We start from the raw sequence: 17,444 nt of genomic DNA on the forward strand, positions 1-17,444 counted from the left end.
AAAAGAAAAAAAAAAAAAAGCCCCTTGTCCTTATCTTTGTTGTACAGGTAGCAGTTGAAATTGTACTTACCTCTAGGGTCTTTCAGCGAACTTATCCCTGGTTATGGGTATGCACTTTGTTGTACGTCGCTCTGGATAAGAGCGTCTGCCAAATGCCAATAATGTAATGTAATGTAATGTAATGTAATGTAATACAGCTGGGTCTTTACAGATATTGGATGAATTCAAAAAATTAATTCATCCAATTATTGATTTTTAGACCTTAACCTCCAAATTCAAATGAGTGTAATCCAGCAACAAACTTACTCAGCAAAAGGAAGCGTGATTTACTGGTCAGTCCTGTGTGTTTGGCTTCAGACTGGGTCTCACTATAATGGTCCTCTCACGTACGAGTCAACACACAAACACCAAGTATGTCAGAGGTAAACAAACATACACACAACTCAAACAGCTTTAATGTGCATTTACTTAAATTCTCCATCATCACCGAGCAGGCTCATGTATAGAAATCACATTAATTGCAGGTGGAGTGATGTGCATTCCATTGCTCTCGGTTTTCCCTCTCCAAGTGCATTCTAACTTATATCCAGTGCATGTGGTATGCCCCCCCCCAATCCCTGCCCCAACATTAAACTTAAACATTAGACCCAGGCATGGGTTACCATTTGAACAGCAAATAATGAACAGCAAATGCTAAAACGAGAAAAAAAAATGATTGAACTGAAAGATACAGCGCGCACAGAGCGGTTGAGGTGTGCAGTGCCAATCAACACAGGATTTGATATGATCAGGGTTTTTTTTTTGGTTTTTTTTTTTATATGGATCAGGACAGCGATGGGGAATTTATTGAAATCACCATCTTTTCACTTTGGCATCTTCCTTGACCTTCCACAGCATCAGTTCCATGCAAGCAGTAGCGTCTTCCCCAGAGTCATGACCCTTGACTGCATGACAAAAAACAAACAACTGCTTTTCAGAATTCTGAAACCTAGTCACGCACCATAAAGTCCAGCTAAACTAATGTACAAACAATGCACAGCCTCAAAGTGTTTTTATGTTAGACTAGGGCAAGGTCTGCGATGGAACCGTGTCTTATGTATCCCTGCATTTTGTTGGACTGAAAACACATTCATAAAATGATTAAAATCCATGCAGCCAATGAGACAATGAATATGTACCGGTCTTGGACAGGTTCGTTTGTTTTTGGTCATTTGATACACAAAATAGTGATGAAATCTACAGCTAATGAAACCATGTAAAGTGCTTCTTAGTATTACCGAAAGAACACTACACTGCTCAAAAAAGGTGCAATGGAGGTGCAATGGAGATGCAAAAGCAAGACAACCCCCAAAAAGGTAATGGTTTTGCTTGTGATGGCCACAGACAATTGCTCTCTCCTTATCCTTCCTGACTGATTCTTCTCTAGTTTTGTGTTCTACTAGAGTCCTTGTCACTACTGGTAGCATGAGGCAGTACCTGCAGCCCAATCAGGTTGCACAGGTAGTCCAGCTCCTCCAGGAAGGCACATCCATACGTGTGGTTGCAAGCAGGTTTCAAGAGCATGGAAGAGATACCAGGAGACCGGCCGTTACACAAGGAGAGCTGGACAGGGCCATAGAAGGGCATCAACCCAGCAGCAGGACAGATATCTGCTCCTTTGTGCTAGAAGGAACAGGAGGAGCACTGCCAGAGCCCTACAAAATGACCTCCAGCAGGCTACTGGTGTGCATGTTTCTGACCTAACTGCCAGAAACAGACTCCATGAGGGTGGCATGAGGGCCCGACGTCCTCTAGTGGGACCTGTGCTCACAGCCCAGCACCGTGCAGCTCAGAATCGGCAGGTCCACCGCTGGGGCCTGTTCTCGTCACAGATTCACACTGAGCGCATGTGACAGGCGTGAAAGTTATGCTGCCTGTAACATCATCCAGCATGACCGGTTTGGCGATGGGTCAGTGATGGTCTGGGGAGGCATATCCTTGGAGGGTCGCACAGATGTCCATGTCATAGCCAACGGTACCCTGACTGCTGTTAGGTACTGGGATGAAATCCTCAGACCGATTGTCAGACCTTACGCTGGAGCAGTGGGCCCTGGGTTCCTCCTGGTGCAGGACAATGTGGCCAGAGTGTGTAGGCAGTTCCTCAATGAGGAAGGCATTGATGCCATTGACTGGCCCTCATCTTCCCCAAACCTAAATCCAATTGAGCACCTATGGGATGTTATGTATTGGTGCATCCGACGCCGCCAAGTACTGCCACAGACTGTCCAGGAGCTCACTGATGCCCTGATCCAGGTCTGGGAGGAGATCCCCCAGGACACCATCCGCTGACTCATCAGGAGCATGCCCAGACTTTGTCGGGAGTGTGTACAGGCACGCGGGGGCCAAACACACTACTGACTCACATTATGAGTTGCCGTGATAAAAGTTGGATTAGCCTGTGATTTAAATTTTTTACTTTGATTTTCAGTGTGATTTTGAATCCAGCCCTTAATGGGTTGATGATTTTGGTTTCCTTTGACTGTTGTTACGCGATTTTGTTCTCAACAAATTATACAATGTACTTCAGTAAAGATTTTCAACTTGAATAAATCATTCATCAAGATCTGATGTGTCCCTTAAGTGTTTTTTGAGCAGTGTAGTTCAAAATATAGCCATCACATAACTGGCAAGGTCTAGAAAGACAGCTCATATAACTTTAATACTCTAACTCCTGCATCGTCTATACCTGTATTTTATAATACATTTTAAAAGGTCCGTTCATTGGTTTTTTTAATCACCCACGTGCTTATGATTGACATTTATTTTTAACATACCACATAGATAACAGCCCCAGAATAGTCTTAGATTAACCAACTCAAACCTGCTAAGTGGTCAAGATATTAATTACCAGAAAAAGAGTTCTTCATTTTGACCCGCAGTTCCAAAGATATGGGCATTTGAAATCAGGCCTCTTGGGCCTTACTGATGACAACTAAACTTGAAATTACTTTTTCGGAGTATCAAAACAATTCAGGTAAATTCAATTTTTACAATTCACTTAAAAATGCTTAGTGTGGAAGCAGGCCCTCTGGATTGTGCTCAAAATTCATAAATATTCAATGTACACTTCTCCCCGTCCCGTCCTAGGGTAGGTTAAGCCACACCAGAGCCATATCAGCTTCATTTACATGTTAGTTCCATTTTATTTCTCAAGAATTATAGAACAAATTAAATGTGAAAATATTCCACACATTTTGCTGAGACAAGTGTGACCTACCACTTTCCTGAATGATTCTCCGGAGGTAATCTGCTGTCAGGCTTCGAAGTGTGTGTTTGTGTGGAAGGCCAAGCCGGTGAGGGAACACTACAGTCAGGTCCACCACACTGCTGTGAAGAAGCTGAAATCGGACATTTACAATCAAGATCAAGACCAGGGATGTGAAACTGAATTCCCACGGGGCCGCAGTGTCTGCTGGTGTTTGTGGTTTCCTTCCGATCAGCAGCCAATTAAGGCCTTGAGAACAAGGTGTGTTGATTCTGCCAATCAATGGCTTAAATGAACCACAGGTTCTGAGAACAACCTGAAAACCATCAGACACTGCGGCCTTCCAGGACTGGAGTTAAACCAGCAGACACTGCGGCCTTCCAGGACTGGAGTTAAACCAGCAGACACTGCAGCCCTCCAGGACTGGAGTTTGACACCTGTGCCGTAGACATTCCAACAGCTCAATTAAGTGTTTATACAATTGAGGCTCTAATTGAGACCTTACACACAATTACTTGCTCCAATATGGGGAGAGTCCGATAAGGAAGTGAACATGGATGGAAGTTTAAATGCCAGGAAATCATGTCTTCAAGCCAATGGTCCTCATTCTGGAGGTCATAGAAGGCTGCAGGATCTACTGGATTTTGTTGTTACTCAGCACTTGAGTAGCATGTCAATTGATTAGTTAAAGCAGTTGACTGCACAGTTAACAAGTCACCTGATTTCTTTGGTCAGAATTGGTCACTGAACTTAAGGAAAAAATAAAGCAGTACTGAAGGACCAGGATTGAGTATCACTGCAGTAGAGAAAAGAATGCATCCATATGAAGTAGGGGCCTGTGTGGGTGTTTCTGTTTGATCACAGCACCAAGACACCCACTTCAACTTAAGGTCCTGACTGAAGGCCATGATGAATAATTAAAAATAATGATAATATGCATACACATACACACACACACATATACATATACATATACATATATATATATAAAACATATAACATATATATGTAACATATAACATAACATATTACATATATATTTTTTATTTTTTTTCTGTAATTTAATTAAAAAGGGGAAACCTTCATATATTCTAGATTCATTACACAAAGTGAAGTATTTCAAGCCTTTTTTTGTTTTAATCTTCCAAAAATCCACTATCTCTTGAACGTTTCACTTTTTGAATTAAATTACAGAAAAAAATAAAATAAAAATACTTTTCCATATTTAAATTTTTTGAGATGCACCTATATGAATTGAAAGCCTATGTGGGGTGACATTGGCTCAGGAGGTAAGAGCAGTCATCTCATTGGCTCAGGAGGTAAGGGCAGTTGTCTTGCAGTCGGCAGGTTTGCCGGTTCAATCCCACCCTGGGTGTGTCAAAGTGTCCCTGAGTAAGACAGCTAACCCCCAAATGATCCATGCTGGTTGGTGTCTCACATGGCAGCCAATCGCCGTTGGTGTGTGAGTGTATGTATGAATGGGTAAACGAGAAGCATCAATTGTACAGTGCAAATGTTTCCCATGCACAAATGTCCTTTTGTTTAAATGAACGGGACTTTATGCAAAAGAACATTTCATTGTTTAGGTCATCACCTTTTTGGTTTAATTATCATAGCAAATGTTTCTGTAATTGAATACATTTAATGGGTTTATTCTGAATGCCTCATCTTGTTCATGCACATGCATGGTTTAGATTTATATTTATACATAGAACCTTTATATTTGCCTATAAAATAGCCTACGTTACTGCATAAATATCATGAAAATAAACCACCTTGGTGAGAACATCCATACTCTCATTGAAAGATGACTTCCAACTTTGATATTCCACCCGTGAAAACCCTACACTTGACCATAACCGTGTCCCTTTATCGCAGTTGGGATTAGAAGGGAAAGAGTACAGGCCGCCCCACTAATGTTTACGCACCTTGAGGGCGCAGAGGTCTTTTTCCAGGCCGTGTCCGATGAGGATGGTGTCTGCGCTGATGAAACTCTGCAGCACCTCCTGGACATTGTGTATGGACAAGCTGGAACCTCTCAAATCTTCCTCACTCACTCCAGAGAACCTTCAGGACAAATGAGGTCACTCACACTATTGCAGTTTATGCAGAAGTCCCACAACATATAGCGGAAACTTTCCAAAAACCATTTTGTGCCCAAGGCTATTTCTTGAGGGGTACGTCATTACCTGGTGTTGTAGTCGATTACTTCATTGTCAGGTTTAACAAAGGTGTCATAGATGATCTGCAAACTGGTGTTTACCACAGTTACCCTGGCCAATTCCAGACCTTGAGTGGTATAACACTATATAGAGGGAAAACCATCGTACATTACTCACTTATGCATGTCATACAGTTTCTGAAGATACAAATGTTGGAATTATAAAAGCATTCATTCTTGAAGACAACCAACTAACCGTCAGCTTAAATGCTTAAACTAGTCCTAGTACACTGTATAATCTATTATTTTGGCACAAGAGCAGTCTTATTTGGGACAAAAATGTAAACACATCTTTCATTTGAATACATCTAGCAAGCTCAGTTCCTCACACAATAAAATTAAATTTTACCATCTCACAGTCTAGCGCAAACACTCCAGGACAGTCATTCTCAGGAAGGGGCTTTGGGAGGCTCTTCACAAAGCCATCAAGACTCATGGCATCATGGACATGAAGCTGGGAGAGGAAATGCCTATTAAAAACTGGACTGTGACTGTTACAGCAGGAAGTGACCGTACAATAACTATGCCAAAATGGCTTCAGTAGTGCATTACTGCCATCTAGTGCCTACTTTTTCAATACACTATTTGAGGGATAGAAAGTTGCAAAATACAGTAGCAGGACATTGCATTATTAAAATGGCTGGTTGTACTTCAATGACCCAAAATAGAAAACACAAATGGAAAGTCACATGCAAGTGTTACATTAAAAGTAAAAAATGAAAAAACTGATGTTCACACAGTTTCCCAGTTCAATATTAGTTTACTTTTTTGTTCCCATCTTATTTTACCATCATTTGGAGTAATGAAAGATTAAGCCACTGTTGTGCAAACTCCTCCACACTACAGGCCACACAGTACTACAAGAGCTGGTAGTTACTGGAAAAGAGGTATACCATTAACTGGCAACAGTAATTGTACTGGGAGCAGCGAATGCAGCAGCAACCAGAGGAATCATGGTTGGCTTAAATCTATCCAACAACAGTTCAGTGGTCATGCAATTCTATGTTCACCGATAATGCTATGAATCGAGTAAAAGGCATAAGAAACATCAATTGTAGTGAACAGGAGTTAAAGAAATGTCATGTCTCACCTTAAAAACCTGGCATCCAGTTGTTCCAATGGCTCCTTCACAGCAGCTGTAGCGAGTTTCTACTCCACCAGGAACTGGCATGACCAGAGACCGAACAGTGCAACACAGTCATCAAGTAGATGACACATGACCATACGCAATGATGCTTGGTAAAGTTCTGAAATGACTTTAAATCATTTACTTTTAAATTTTCATATCCAACAACAGTGGGAAGCCTTATCATGATCAATGACAAGATAATTAATCCGTTCCCACCACAATTTTGGACTGGCAGTCCGAGAGGCAATGTGTTGTATTGCACAATTGGGACACCCAACATCATTAAGAAGAGCGCACTGGTGAGCTCAGTAATTGCAAAGGGGCTGCTAGCGCAAGGAAGACCTCTATTGTTGATGACTGAAGAGTTCTTGTCACAATGAAGAATCCCCAAACACAGATAGATCAGAAACACTCTTCAGGATGCAGGCATGGATATGTCAGTGACTACTGTCCACAGATGAATTCACAAACAGATCTACATGCGTTCCTGGCTACACTGCAAGATGTAAACCACTAATTAGCTGCAAAATAGAATGGCCAAGTTACAATTTGCTAAGTAGTACTTAAAGGTTCCTGCAGAGTTCTGGAAGAAGGTCTTGTGGACAGATGAGACAAAGATTGACGTGTATCAGAGAGATGGCAAGAGAAAAGTGTGGAGGCTAAAAGGAACTGCCCAAGATCCAAAGCACCCCATCTCATCTGTGAAACATGGTGGTGGGGGTGTTTGTTTGGGCATGTATAGCTGCCACAGATGCTGGCTCACTTGCCTTCAGTGATAATGTAACAGCTGATAGCAGCAGAATGAATTCTGACGTATGCAGAAGCATTTTGTCGACTCAAGTTCAATCAAATGCCTCAAATCCCATTGGGTGTTGCTTCATCCCACAGCAAGGCAATGGTGTCAAACATACACGTTTGCTCTCTTTCTTATTAATGATGTTCTAAACAGTTTGTTTCAGTAAGTTTACAGTTGTCTCTTTTTATTATTTCTCAGCCTCAAAACAGCCTCCTTGACAGTCATTGTATAAAAAGGAATGCAATTCCTACACAGATTGCCAAATATGAATGTCCATTGTCACCTTTAATTTGAGGCTGTCTGCATTTTAACCTCATATTCATTGTGTCATTAATAAATCAAAAGTTCTGGAGTACAGAGCCAAAAATAACAGAAATTGTACCACTGTCCAAATACTTAGATTGCACTGTATAGACAGAATACACTAAACTAAAGGAGCAACAGCCAATCGCTAACAGTGTTTTGTGAGCAGTGGGAAGCAGTGGAATTTGGCTTGCGCATTTTCTGACTTACCTTTGTTTTCAACCACTTTCCCATAGTGATAATTGCACTCCTCCTTGCGGACATGTCTCCCTGATTGGCTGACAGAGAAAGTTGCTCCACACCGGCAGCAAATCCTCTTCATAGCTGTTTTCATGTTAGTGATGTTTACACACCAAAATCAGCTCAAGATGGTAATGGAAAACACAAAATATAAACATTCAATCCAAGCATTTCTCCTTGACTACAAATAACAAATGCAACAGTTTTTCTACTGCAAAGATTAATTTAAGACCTGCTTCGGTGAAAAAAGTGTGAAATGTGACATACCTAGCATAAATGCATATCGTATAATTGCCTTGCCGAAAATTTGACGATAATTAGGCAGAATTTCCACAGAATAAAGGCTAATATTGCCTATATTTATATGCAAAGAAATGTAAATACACACACAATAATAATATGTATGTTATGTTCAAATGTATGGGAAAAAACATTTATTGCGGTAATTTATTACATAATCCCTTTTGTTATTGTTCTGAAAACAATAACAGGTGTTAAAATTGTTGGCACCCCTGACAATAAGATCAAACTGTTAAATTGGCAATTACGTTTTACTAAAATATAAAATAATAGTATAGTATAATAAAAGTAAAAGTATATAATATATAGTAATAATAACAATAATAATAATAATAATTATAATAATAATAATAATAATAATGAAAAATCCCTTTGTCAGCCATCACAAAAGAAAAGCCAAAGAACCATCAACTCAAGAGACCAATGGTAATTGACCTTCACAAGTCTGGTAATGGGCAAAAACAAAAAACAGTTTAAAAATACCACCTTGCACTGCATGGGCAATAATAAAAAATAAATAAAAAATAAATTGACACACACTCACCGAGCACTTTATTAGGAACATTTTTACTTTATTACACCTACTTATTCATGTGATTATCTAATCAGCCAATTATGTGGCAGCAGTGCAATGCATAGAGTCATGTAGATATAGATCATGAGCTTCAGTTAATGTTCACATCAACCATCAGAATGGGTAAAAAATGTGATCTAAGTGACTTTGACCATGGAATGATTGTTGGTGGCAGACAGGGTGTTTTGAGTATCTCAGAAACTGCTGATCTCCTCGGATTTTCACACACACACTAGAGTTCAAAGAGTGGTGCAAACAACAAAACAAAAATCCAGTGATCAGCAGTTCTGCAGACAAAAACGGTTCTAGAATTGCAGAGATTGGGTGCATCTTGGGGTCACCAAGTCTCAAAAAGAACCATAAGATGCCACCTCCATGCCGACAAACTCTTAGGAAGGATTGCAGAAAGACAGCCCTTACGGCGCACAATAAACAAAACTAATCTGCCGTTTGCCAAACGTTATTGGAATAATGACTGGAGGAGAGTATTATGGTCAGAAGAGACCAGATAGAATTTTTAACCATCCACTCCATCGACATGTTTGGTGGCAAAAGATAAATGCATACAAGCAAACGCACCTCATACCTACTGCAAAATACGAATGTGGGTCATTCCCACATTCTGGTATTCTCTGCCCAGAGACGGAGACTGAGTTATCATTATCTTGCTACTAGTAGCCTACCAAAGTAAAGCAAAATGAACGATTTATCCTTTTACCTTCTAGGGGATTTGGAAAGGAGTAGGAACTAAAGAAATAAAATAAATACAACTACGGCAACATCCTCGGATTGAAATACCAGCAAGACCACCAAACCCCGGTGAAGGAAATATTGACTCATAATAACACTAAGTTAAATCAATAACTGCACGTTATCTGGCAGTGTCCAGATAAATGTCCACAACGAAGACAAATGACTTAAATTGGCAAGCTAACATTAATGCAGTGGGGATACATTATTGCTAGTAACGTTAGCTAACGTAAGTACTGTTGCGTAAATAGTGGAGTGGGGATACAATTTGCGTGGTGCCTAACCACCATCGTTCCATAACACTTAAATAAAGCACCCAATTTTACACATGTGGGAGGGGATGGGGAATTGTCAATAGCGGTATGTTTTTATTTTATTTTACAGTATTTTTGTGTAAATTTATCAAGGGTGCCAATAATTCTGGACTAGACTGTATTGTGACTGCCACTCATTTCTGTTTTGGAAAGTTTAAACACAGCGACTTGGATTCAATCAAAATGCAAGTGTTACCACTGCTTTCTTTACAAACCCTTTGCCTCGTGCAAAGTTAACCAAAATAATAATACATTCCAGTTCCGCATTGAAAGAAGCAAACCCAACCCTTACTTTAATTTGTAAACCACAGTTTGAATCAAAGTATGAAACTCATGAACACATTGGTACAGATTGTATTTGTGGCAACATTAGCCCAGATTAGCAACTGAAAGTTATGGACAAATGGCTCAAGGCTAAATCTTGGTCATCACACTACAGTCAGTAGAACAAGGGTACCTACGGTCAGTGCTTCCTTTCTTCACCTCCCCATACAATATGGCACTGCCAGGTTTTTCTGGATTCTGAAGAGGATAGCCATTTTCCTTAAATGCCACCTCCAATAGTACATGTTCCTTCAGTTGTTCATACAGCGCGGCAACTCCTGGATCTGAAATTCATCGTGAAGTCTCCAGTGATTCAAAGGCCAGGCATGCTTAAGCTTCCCATTTCTGAGACAGACAGGCTATCGAAAAAGCTCCTCTGTGGCCATTCCAGTCCTTTTCTTACGGTGAATGACAGGCACAGTCCAACAAGTGCTGTGGTACGTTCATCAGTTCAGTATTTGCATTTGCATATAGTAATCTGCCCATGCAAATTAAATGCGTCCAGCTTGCCTGGCTCACAAAACTCATGAAAATGTCAAACTAGGTGTTGCAGATTAAATAAGAATAAAGATTCAGCAACTGCATTGCTTATTTCTCACCTCAATGTTTTCAGAAACATACAGCGCCTACGGAAAGTATTCACTCGGCTTGTCTTTTTCCAGTTTTTTTTTTATGTTACAGCCTTATTCCAAAATTGATTAAATTCTATTTCTCAGAAATCTACACACAATATCCAATAATGACAAAACATTTCTGGCCTTATCAAGTCCGGGCTCTGGCTGGGCCACTCAAGGACATTCACAGACTTGTCCAGTTGGAAGGTGAACCTTTGCTCCAGTCTGAGGTCCTAGCGTTCTGGAGCAGGTTTTCATCAAGGATCTCTCTGAACTTTGCTCCATTCATCTTTCCGTTGTCCTGCTTAGTCTAATCAAATGTACATTGCTCTTGGGGTGTCTCGGTGGCGCAGCCTGTAGAGCACTGACCGCATGCTCATTGCGAGCTGCGACGTCGGCGGTTCGAATCCGACCATCCGACATTTGTCGCATGTCTTCCCCTCTCTCTCGCTCCCATTCTTCCTGTCTCTCTATACTATATACTGTCCAATAAAGTACATCGCTCTGGATAAGAGCGTCTGCCAAATGCCATTAATGTAATGATCCCGCCGCTGAAAAACATCCCCACAGCATGATGCTGCCACCACCATACTTCACCTGGGGTGGTATTGGCCAGGCAATGAGGGGTGCCTGCTTTCCTCCAGACGTGATGCTTGGCATTCTGGGCAAAGAGGTTAAAGAGTTCAATCTTGGTTTCATCAGACCAGAGAATCTTGCGTCTCATGGTCTGTGAGTCCGTTAGGTGCCTTTTTAACGCCAAGCAGGCTGTCATGTGCCGTTTACTGAGGAGTGGCTTCTGCCTGAGCAGAGTGCTGCAGTGATGATTGACCTTCTGGAAGGTTCTCCCATCTTCCCTGGAGCTCTGTCAGAGTGACCATCGGGTTCTTGGTCACCTCCCTGACCAAGGCCCTTCTCCCCCAATTGCTCAGTTTGGCTCGGAGGCCAGCTCTAGGAAGTTCACTTTGTCAATATTGGGTATTGTGTGTAGATTGCTGAGAAAAAATGAATTTAATCTATTTTGGAATAAGGCTTTAACATAACAAAATGTGGAAAAGTGAAGCGGAGTGAATACTTTCCGTAGGCACTGTTTATTAGTGGACTGTTTTGGATGAATAACAAAAAGTTTAGCAACAGCCAGCCATATAGTAATGCTTTGCCAAAACCAATGATCACAGTCGACCCAATCAGGTGCCGACAGTGTTTCAGGTAGACTACGTCCCTTGTTCATATTGATCTCATTGTGCCATCTATCCGACAGAACCCAACCACAGTACCACCCAGAAAACGGACTGCTTGGGGGTTCAATTATATTTTTATGAATAAATCTTCTGGACACGCTTAGCCTTATATAGCATTTCTGGGGCGTCAATTATACCAATTTACAATTTGCATGCAGGCTAATTTTCAAGGGGCAGGTGGTTCATCATGTTTATGTGGTCAATTTTACTCTTTAAAGTTAGGAGCATTTGTACAATCTGATGTGGCACCCTCATACACGCCAGCGATTCATGATAATACGAAAATGTTCTTGCATGAGGCCAAATATCCGCACCTGCTGTGGAGTTGATCAATTCTCTCCTGGAAGAGTGATGTTATATCCCTCCTCAGAAATTCAGGCTGCATGCAAACATACATTTAGGTCTGTTTGGCATAGAATAATTTGATGACCAAGGCACCTTACCATGTGTAGCTGAACAAGCACTGACCAAATAAAAAAGGTAATTTATGTAGCAAATTCTAGCTCCTACCATTTGCCTGTAGTTCTACAGGAGTGAGGGAAATTTTGCCTCTTGATCCCTGGGAACTGGCCTCAATGCTTGCTGTAAAAAAAAGAAACCAGGAATTGAACAGAACCAACAGGCATGCTAATGGAAAATAAACTCTTAAATACATTTACTTTGACTGTACAGTGCATTTAACATATATAAAATGGTTCAGAAAAGATTTAGTTCTAGATTATTCATGGTGAGACTTTAATGTTAAAGGAAGGCTCTTCGATCATTTCAGATGGTAAGAGTTCAGCATGACAGCCAAAATGCACAGAGACAGTCAGCTATATTTATATATCAGAAATACAGACCTTTCACAGAGGGAAGATTCTGGTTCTTCAATCTCTTGAGGGAATTCACAGCTACACTCAGATACTTCAGCTTGTTGATGCTACGATCATATACCATCTTCTCCTCAGCCAGTGCCTAGCAGCAGTCCATTTCAATGGAGTTCAAATTACCAGTGAGAGTCATTCCAAGCAGCTTTCATTTTCTCAAAAAAAGTTATGCCCAATCATATGCTTAAATTGCGTTCATTACTGCAACGTCTTCTGTCAAATCAGAAATATTTCATTTACAGTTGGTACAGACAGCCAATTGACAAGGGTCACCCTCTGCCTAGGAGTGAAGCATCGTAGGTTCAGTTATGTGCCATTTTGCAGAGTGGCAAATTAGTCACCCTGTCAAGGTGAGGATTAAATTCCAAACTAGAAGGAGCAAAACTACACTGGAACCCAATTTTTAATGTGATGAGTCACTCTGCAGACACAAAAGACAGACTATAGAATGTCTACCTCATGGATTTACTAAGGCAACAGCTGAGACAATCTTAGGCACAGACCTTTTCAAAAGCATCTTGCACGGTGTAGGATGTTTTCAGGAATTCCTCCACGAACAGGTTGACATAACGCTGACGTATGTCATGCGGCACTTTGACGCTCGGCTCCGGCCGGGCCTTGGGTTTCCTTTTGAAGGCGAATGGCTGGGGGACACAATGGCACTTGTTTGAACAAGTTTTGCAAACCTAAACACAACTGCTAAACAAGGTTTTTCACAACCGAAGCAAAGCCTGGGCGACTTGCTCTGGAACTCACCCCCCAGCATATTCAACATGCCAACGTCTTTTCAGTTCACTCACAATTACTGATATGTTGGGTTTCTTACACTCAATTAGTATTAGCACTAAGCAGGGCAGACTTACCTTGGCAGGGGTTAGAGTAGTGTGCTGTGGTGACACTACTTGGGTGGGAACCGGAGTTATGGGCAGAGCAGAGTTCCTATCCGGTATGATGAAGTGCACATTTGAGCCCAATTGTATAGTTGATCCAACAGGTATGATATTAACACAGGCTGATGAAGTTAAGGAATACAAAATAAGAGGCTTTATTGTATTACTCAACTACCAAGAACAATTTTGATCATCTAGAAAAGTGCTACAGTATATGAATTCAATGACCTGTCTATCATTTACAGTAAAACATGCAGGACATTCAATAGGGAGCCTCAAATACATTTCCAGTTATGGTTCAGGACAGAATACAGGTTTACAGGCGGTGACACCAGAAGTCATGGAATTCCATCATTCAAATGAATAAATCATTCCTACTCTGGATGACACTCACTGGTTTGCACAGGGAGGGGCCGTGAAACAGGAAACAGAGTTACTGGTTTCTTCTGCGCAGTTGCAGCCACAAACGCCTGGCCTCCTTTGATGGCCGTGGTCAACACTGCGGCCTTCTGCTGCAGCTGCTGGACTCTGGAGGGATGAGGAAAATGTGTGCCTGACCCTCTCAGTGGAACAATCACCTGCTGTCTGCTTTTATTCACCTGTGGAAAGAATAAAGCAATAATAAAAACAAGGTCAAATCACACACTCGAGCACACACAGACACACGCATGCATGTACAAACACGCACACACATACCTCGTTATGTTTGGACACATGCGCGACCCTTTTCTTTGGTCCTAGCAGGAGGGGAGGTGGCTTCTCCATCCCTGGCTTCTCCAAGTCTGATATCTCCACCTGAATTAACACAATTACATTCAGACTAACAGCTCAGCCCTCTGCCCACACCACAACCAAGCACCAAATCAGATAAGAGTCTTACAGTTGAGCTCTCCCGCTGATCCACTGGATTTTGTCCACCTTGGTTGGCCTCCATGAAGATGCGGTAACACTCTTCCATGGGGTCACTGTCAGATAGCTCCACGTCTGAATAATGAATTTCCTCCCCGGAGCTCAAATCAGTTTTGGTCACCGATTCACTGATTTTGTTCAACTGTTGATCCTTGGAAATGTCAGGATGGTCCACCTCATTGCCAGACGTGGATGGACCTTGCAACAGGTTGATAGGACTGGTATCGGCTGTGGATTCTGGATCGTCATTGTACTTGGGATCTACAGGTGGCATTGAGTGACCTTTGGTGGAGTCTGATCCTGTTTTCTGAAAACTTGGAAGTGGAATCTGTTGCACAGGCAACCAATAACTTTCAAGGATGCTGGTACTCTGCTGGTCATTACTCTGGATATTTGAATTGGATTTAACAGATATTGGGAGAGTACCCCCGTCACTTTCTGTAAATCTTGGGAATGAAACCAGTCTGGCTGGGAGTGGGGAGTTGCTTTTTTTATCACAACTGGGTGCAAGCTCTTGTTTTATCGATTGAGGCACCATTATGTTGGAGTTGCTCTTCTGCTTGCCTGGTGGATCCTTCTGGGACCAGGAGACCAAGTTAGTTGTGGAGGACTCTGAAGCAGTACTATGCTTGTTCATCTGCACAACTTCCATTTCTGGAAGTGGAGCGATTTTTTCGCTTTCGCTCCTGAGAGTTTCCAGACACTTGGATATATCTTCAAATACATTGGGGTCTTGTTCACATTCACTTCCCTGATTTACAGTAACCCCAGTTGAGGGCTGAGCACAGTTAGAATCGGACTGTGTGCCCCCTAAGACAGGTGTGGAGACCTCTGCTTTGCATGACTGAATGGGAATCAAAACATCAGCTATAGGGACTAGAGGTATGGCATTTTCAGGGACTTCGGGTAATGTCTTGCTCAATTTTTGGCGTCTGCGGTTCTTCCTTTTTACGTCAAGTGGTGGAATATCAATGACAAGGACACCATCATCAGAGTCCTCTAGCTCTATAGTTAGCAACTCACGTCTATCTTTGTTGGGATTTTCCCTTGGCCTCTTCAGACATGGTTTTTCTTCACTGCCATCACAGAGTTGAGGTTTGGGCTCTGCATAACTGCTTGACCGCACATCCGCAGCATAATTGGACAAAGGGTCATATTCCAAATCTGTTCTTGGTTTGGAATGGTCAACCACATATTTGCTAATATGGGAATGCATAGCAGAGGACTTCGGTTGACACAAAGTGCTGCAGTGAATAGGTTTATGGCCTTTACCTACAGAATCATTATAGGGGATCAACGCTTTGTTCGTACCATCACCTTCACCCTGAAGGCTCTTGTAGTGGGATAATCGTCTTTGTTCTTTCTCCACTTCACATTTCACAGTTTCAATTTCTTTGTTGATCCTTTCCAACTCCAAAAGGCAAGGGTCCCTTTCAAATGACACCTCTCTGTTGTGGGGGGTCATTTTGCTAAGTGTCAAGTGATTCCTTGCACTTCCTTTATAGAGGAACGAGAAAAAAAAAAAACAACTGGTTTTCCACAGGAATTTCTTCTGAATATTCTCGTATCAAAAGAAACTCAATAAACAAACAATGACATATAATTAAAATCCACTACTGGAGCAACGCACACACGGTTGAATGAATATACAGAAGGTAAACGTTTTAAATATAATAAATCATTAGAGACAAATGCATCCTCAAACCTCTGAACAACATAGTCTCCATGTTCAGTAAGTGAGATGGGTAACGAGCACATTAGACTGCGCCAGGCATACTATTTAAAAGCTAACAAACTTAGATTTAACACCAAAGCTCAGCTCCGCGGAACATGCGACCGCGAGCATATCAAATCAACTTAATTTAATCTAGACAGATATGAACTTACCAGCTGATCTTGTGAAACGTGACTGATATGAAGTTGAAACCACCTTTTCATCGTTTCCATGTTTATATTGACAGAAAGGTCGCTCACAAAAGCCCTGTCGGAAAAAAGGGCAGTGTATTTCCTCAAAAAATCTAGCTGAAGGTAACATCAACAGTTTATTCTTATTATATGGTCCAAGCAAGTGTAATTTCGTACTCGAACATCCCCAGGTTTGTTTACAGCCCTGAATTTGGCGTCAATCAAACGTCAGTTTTTATAGGTCCAGCTGACAGGAAATATTCCTGAAGGTTTTGGCACGTCATTATTTAAAGGTTCAGAAGGCGCACGTGTGCTTAAACCAGGCAAAGGAGAATCAACACAGGAGGGTGAGAATACACCCAGCGCTGACCTTTTAATATTTTGCGGAACTCGTTTTTCATACTTACAATCGCGAAATTGCATACAAATTAAGATGCGGAACTTGCGGATTTGATGTATCGCTAATTTGAAGCAACGGTCTTTCCCGTCTTTCCGAGACGTGTCCGGACGTTCCTGTGGTTGTAGAACTGTAGAAAAGTCAGGGGCATGATTATTTCTAGTACGTTAATATATTGAAGTTGGTATGAAAAATAAACCCAAGTTTTAGTGTTTTATTCTCTACTAAGTTCGGCGAGTGCAACAATCGCCAAAATTAACTGTTTTTTTTTTTCATGTAGCACGAATCTGTGGATGAATTGTATGCATACATTTTTCATGACTCCTTGATGTTCCCTTCACCCAGGAAAGCTTTTGTCTCTACTAGATCACATAATGACAATTTACTGCTCAGAGGGCGTGGCGGGGGGAATATAGCCAGTTTCAGC

At 41.5% G+C, this 17,444-nt stretch overlaps 2 protein-coding genes across 3 annotated transcripts in view; one reads left to right on the forward strand and one right to left on the reverse strand.

Moving 5' to 3' along the window:
- Positions 1 to 347: 347 nt before the first annotated feature.
- zgc:152968 (uncharacterized protein LOC564848 homolog) lies at positions 348 to 16,822 on the reverse strand. 2 transcript variants are annotated; one of them, XM_061261341.1, is made up of 16 exons: positions 16,603 to 16,822; positions 14,687 to 16,212; positions 14,503 to 14,601; positions 14,201 to 14,405; positions 13,780 to 13,928; positions 13,420 to 13,560; positions 12,890 to 13,004; positions 12,558 to 12,629; positions 10,333 to 10,479; positions 7,904 to 8,017; positions 6,556 to 6,629; positions 5,815 to 5,919; positions 5,434 to 5,549; positions 5,173 to 5,311; positions 3,257 to 3,377; positions 348 to 944 (listed from the first exon to the last, which is right to left on the reverse strand). In XM_061261341.1, exons 1-16 carry the CDS (start codon positions 16,748 to 16,750, stop codon positions 853 to 855), a joined length of 3,363 nt encoding a protein of 1,120 aa, XP_061117325.1. In that variant the 5' UTR covers positions 16,751 to 16,822; the 3' UTR covers positions 348 to 852. The 2 variants fall into 2 exon arrangements, with proteins under 2 accessions (XP_061117325.1, XP_061117326.1); XM_061261342.1 differs by lacking the exon at positions 14,687 to 16,212 and having other exon boundaries at positions 351 to 944; positions 16,603 to 16,798.
- Positions 16,823 to 16,922: 100 nt separating this feature from the next.
- The window catches only part of coq2 (coenzyme Q2 4-hydroxybenzoate polyprenyltransferase), a 31,337-nt gene continuing 30,815 nt past the window's right edge, over positions 16,923 to 17,444 (forward strand). Inside the window, exon 1 of the mRNA XM_061260713.1 lies at positions 16,923 to 16,967. The gene's annotated coding sequence lies outside the window, so the exon portion shown is untranslated. The remainder of the gene's footprint in view (positions 16,968 to 17,444) is intronic.

This window comes from Conger conger, chromosome 11 (assembly GCF_963514075.1).
Source record: "Conger conger chromosome 11, fConCon1.1, whole genome shotgun sequence".
Classification (NCBI taxonomy): domain Eukaryota; kingdom Metazoa; phylum Chordata; class Actinopteri; order Anguilliformes; family Congridae; genus Conger; species Conger conger.

Bases quoted from the DNA above. Each gene is read 5' to 3' on its own strand.
- zgc:152968 (XM_061261341.1), bottom strand. From the start codon at position 16,750: ATGTTACCTTCAGCTAGATTTTTTGAGGAAATACACTGCCCTTTTTTC. The intron at 13,561-13,779 runs GTAAGTCTGCCC...TGTGTCCCCCAG, and splicing joins CTACTCTAACCCCTGCCAAG to CCATTCGCCTTCAAAAGGAA. The intron at 5,312-5,433 runs GTAATGACGTAC...TTTGTCCTGAAG, and splicing joins GTAATCGACTACAACACCAG to GTTCTCTGGAGTGAGTGAGG.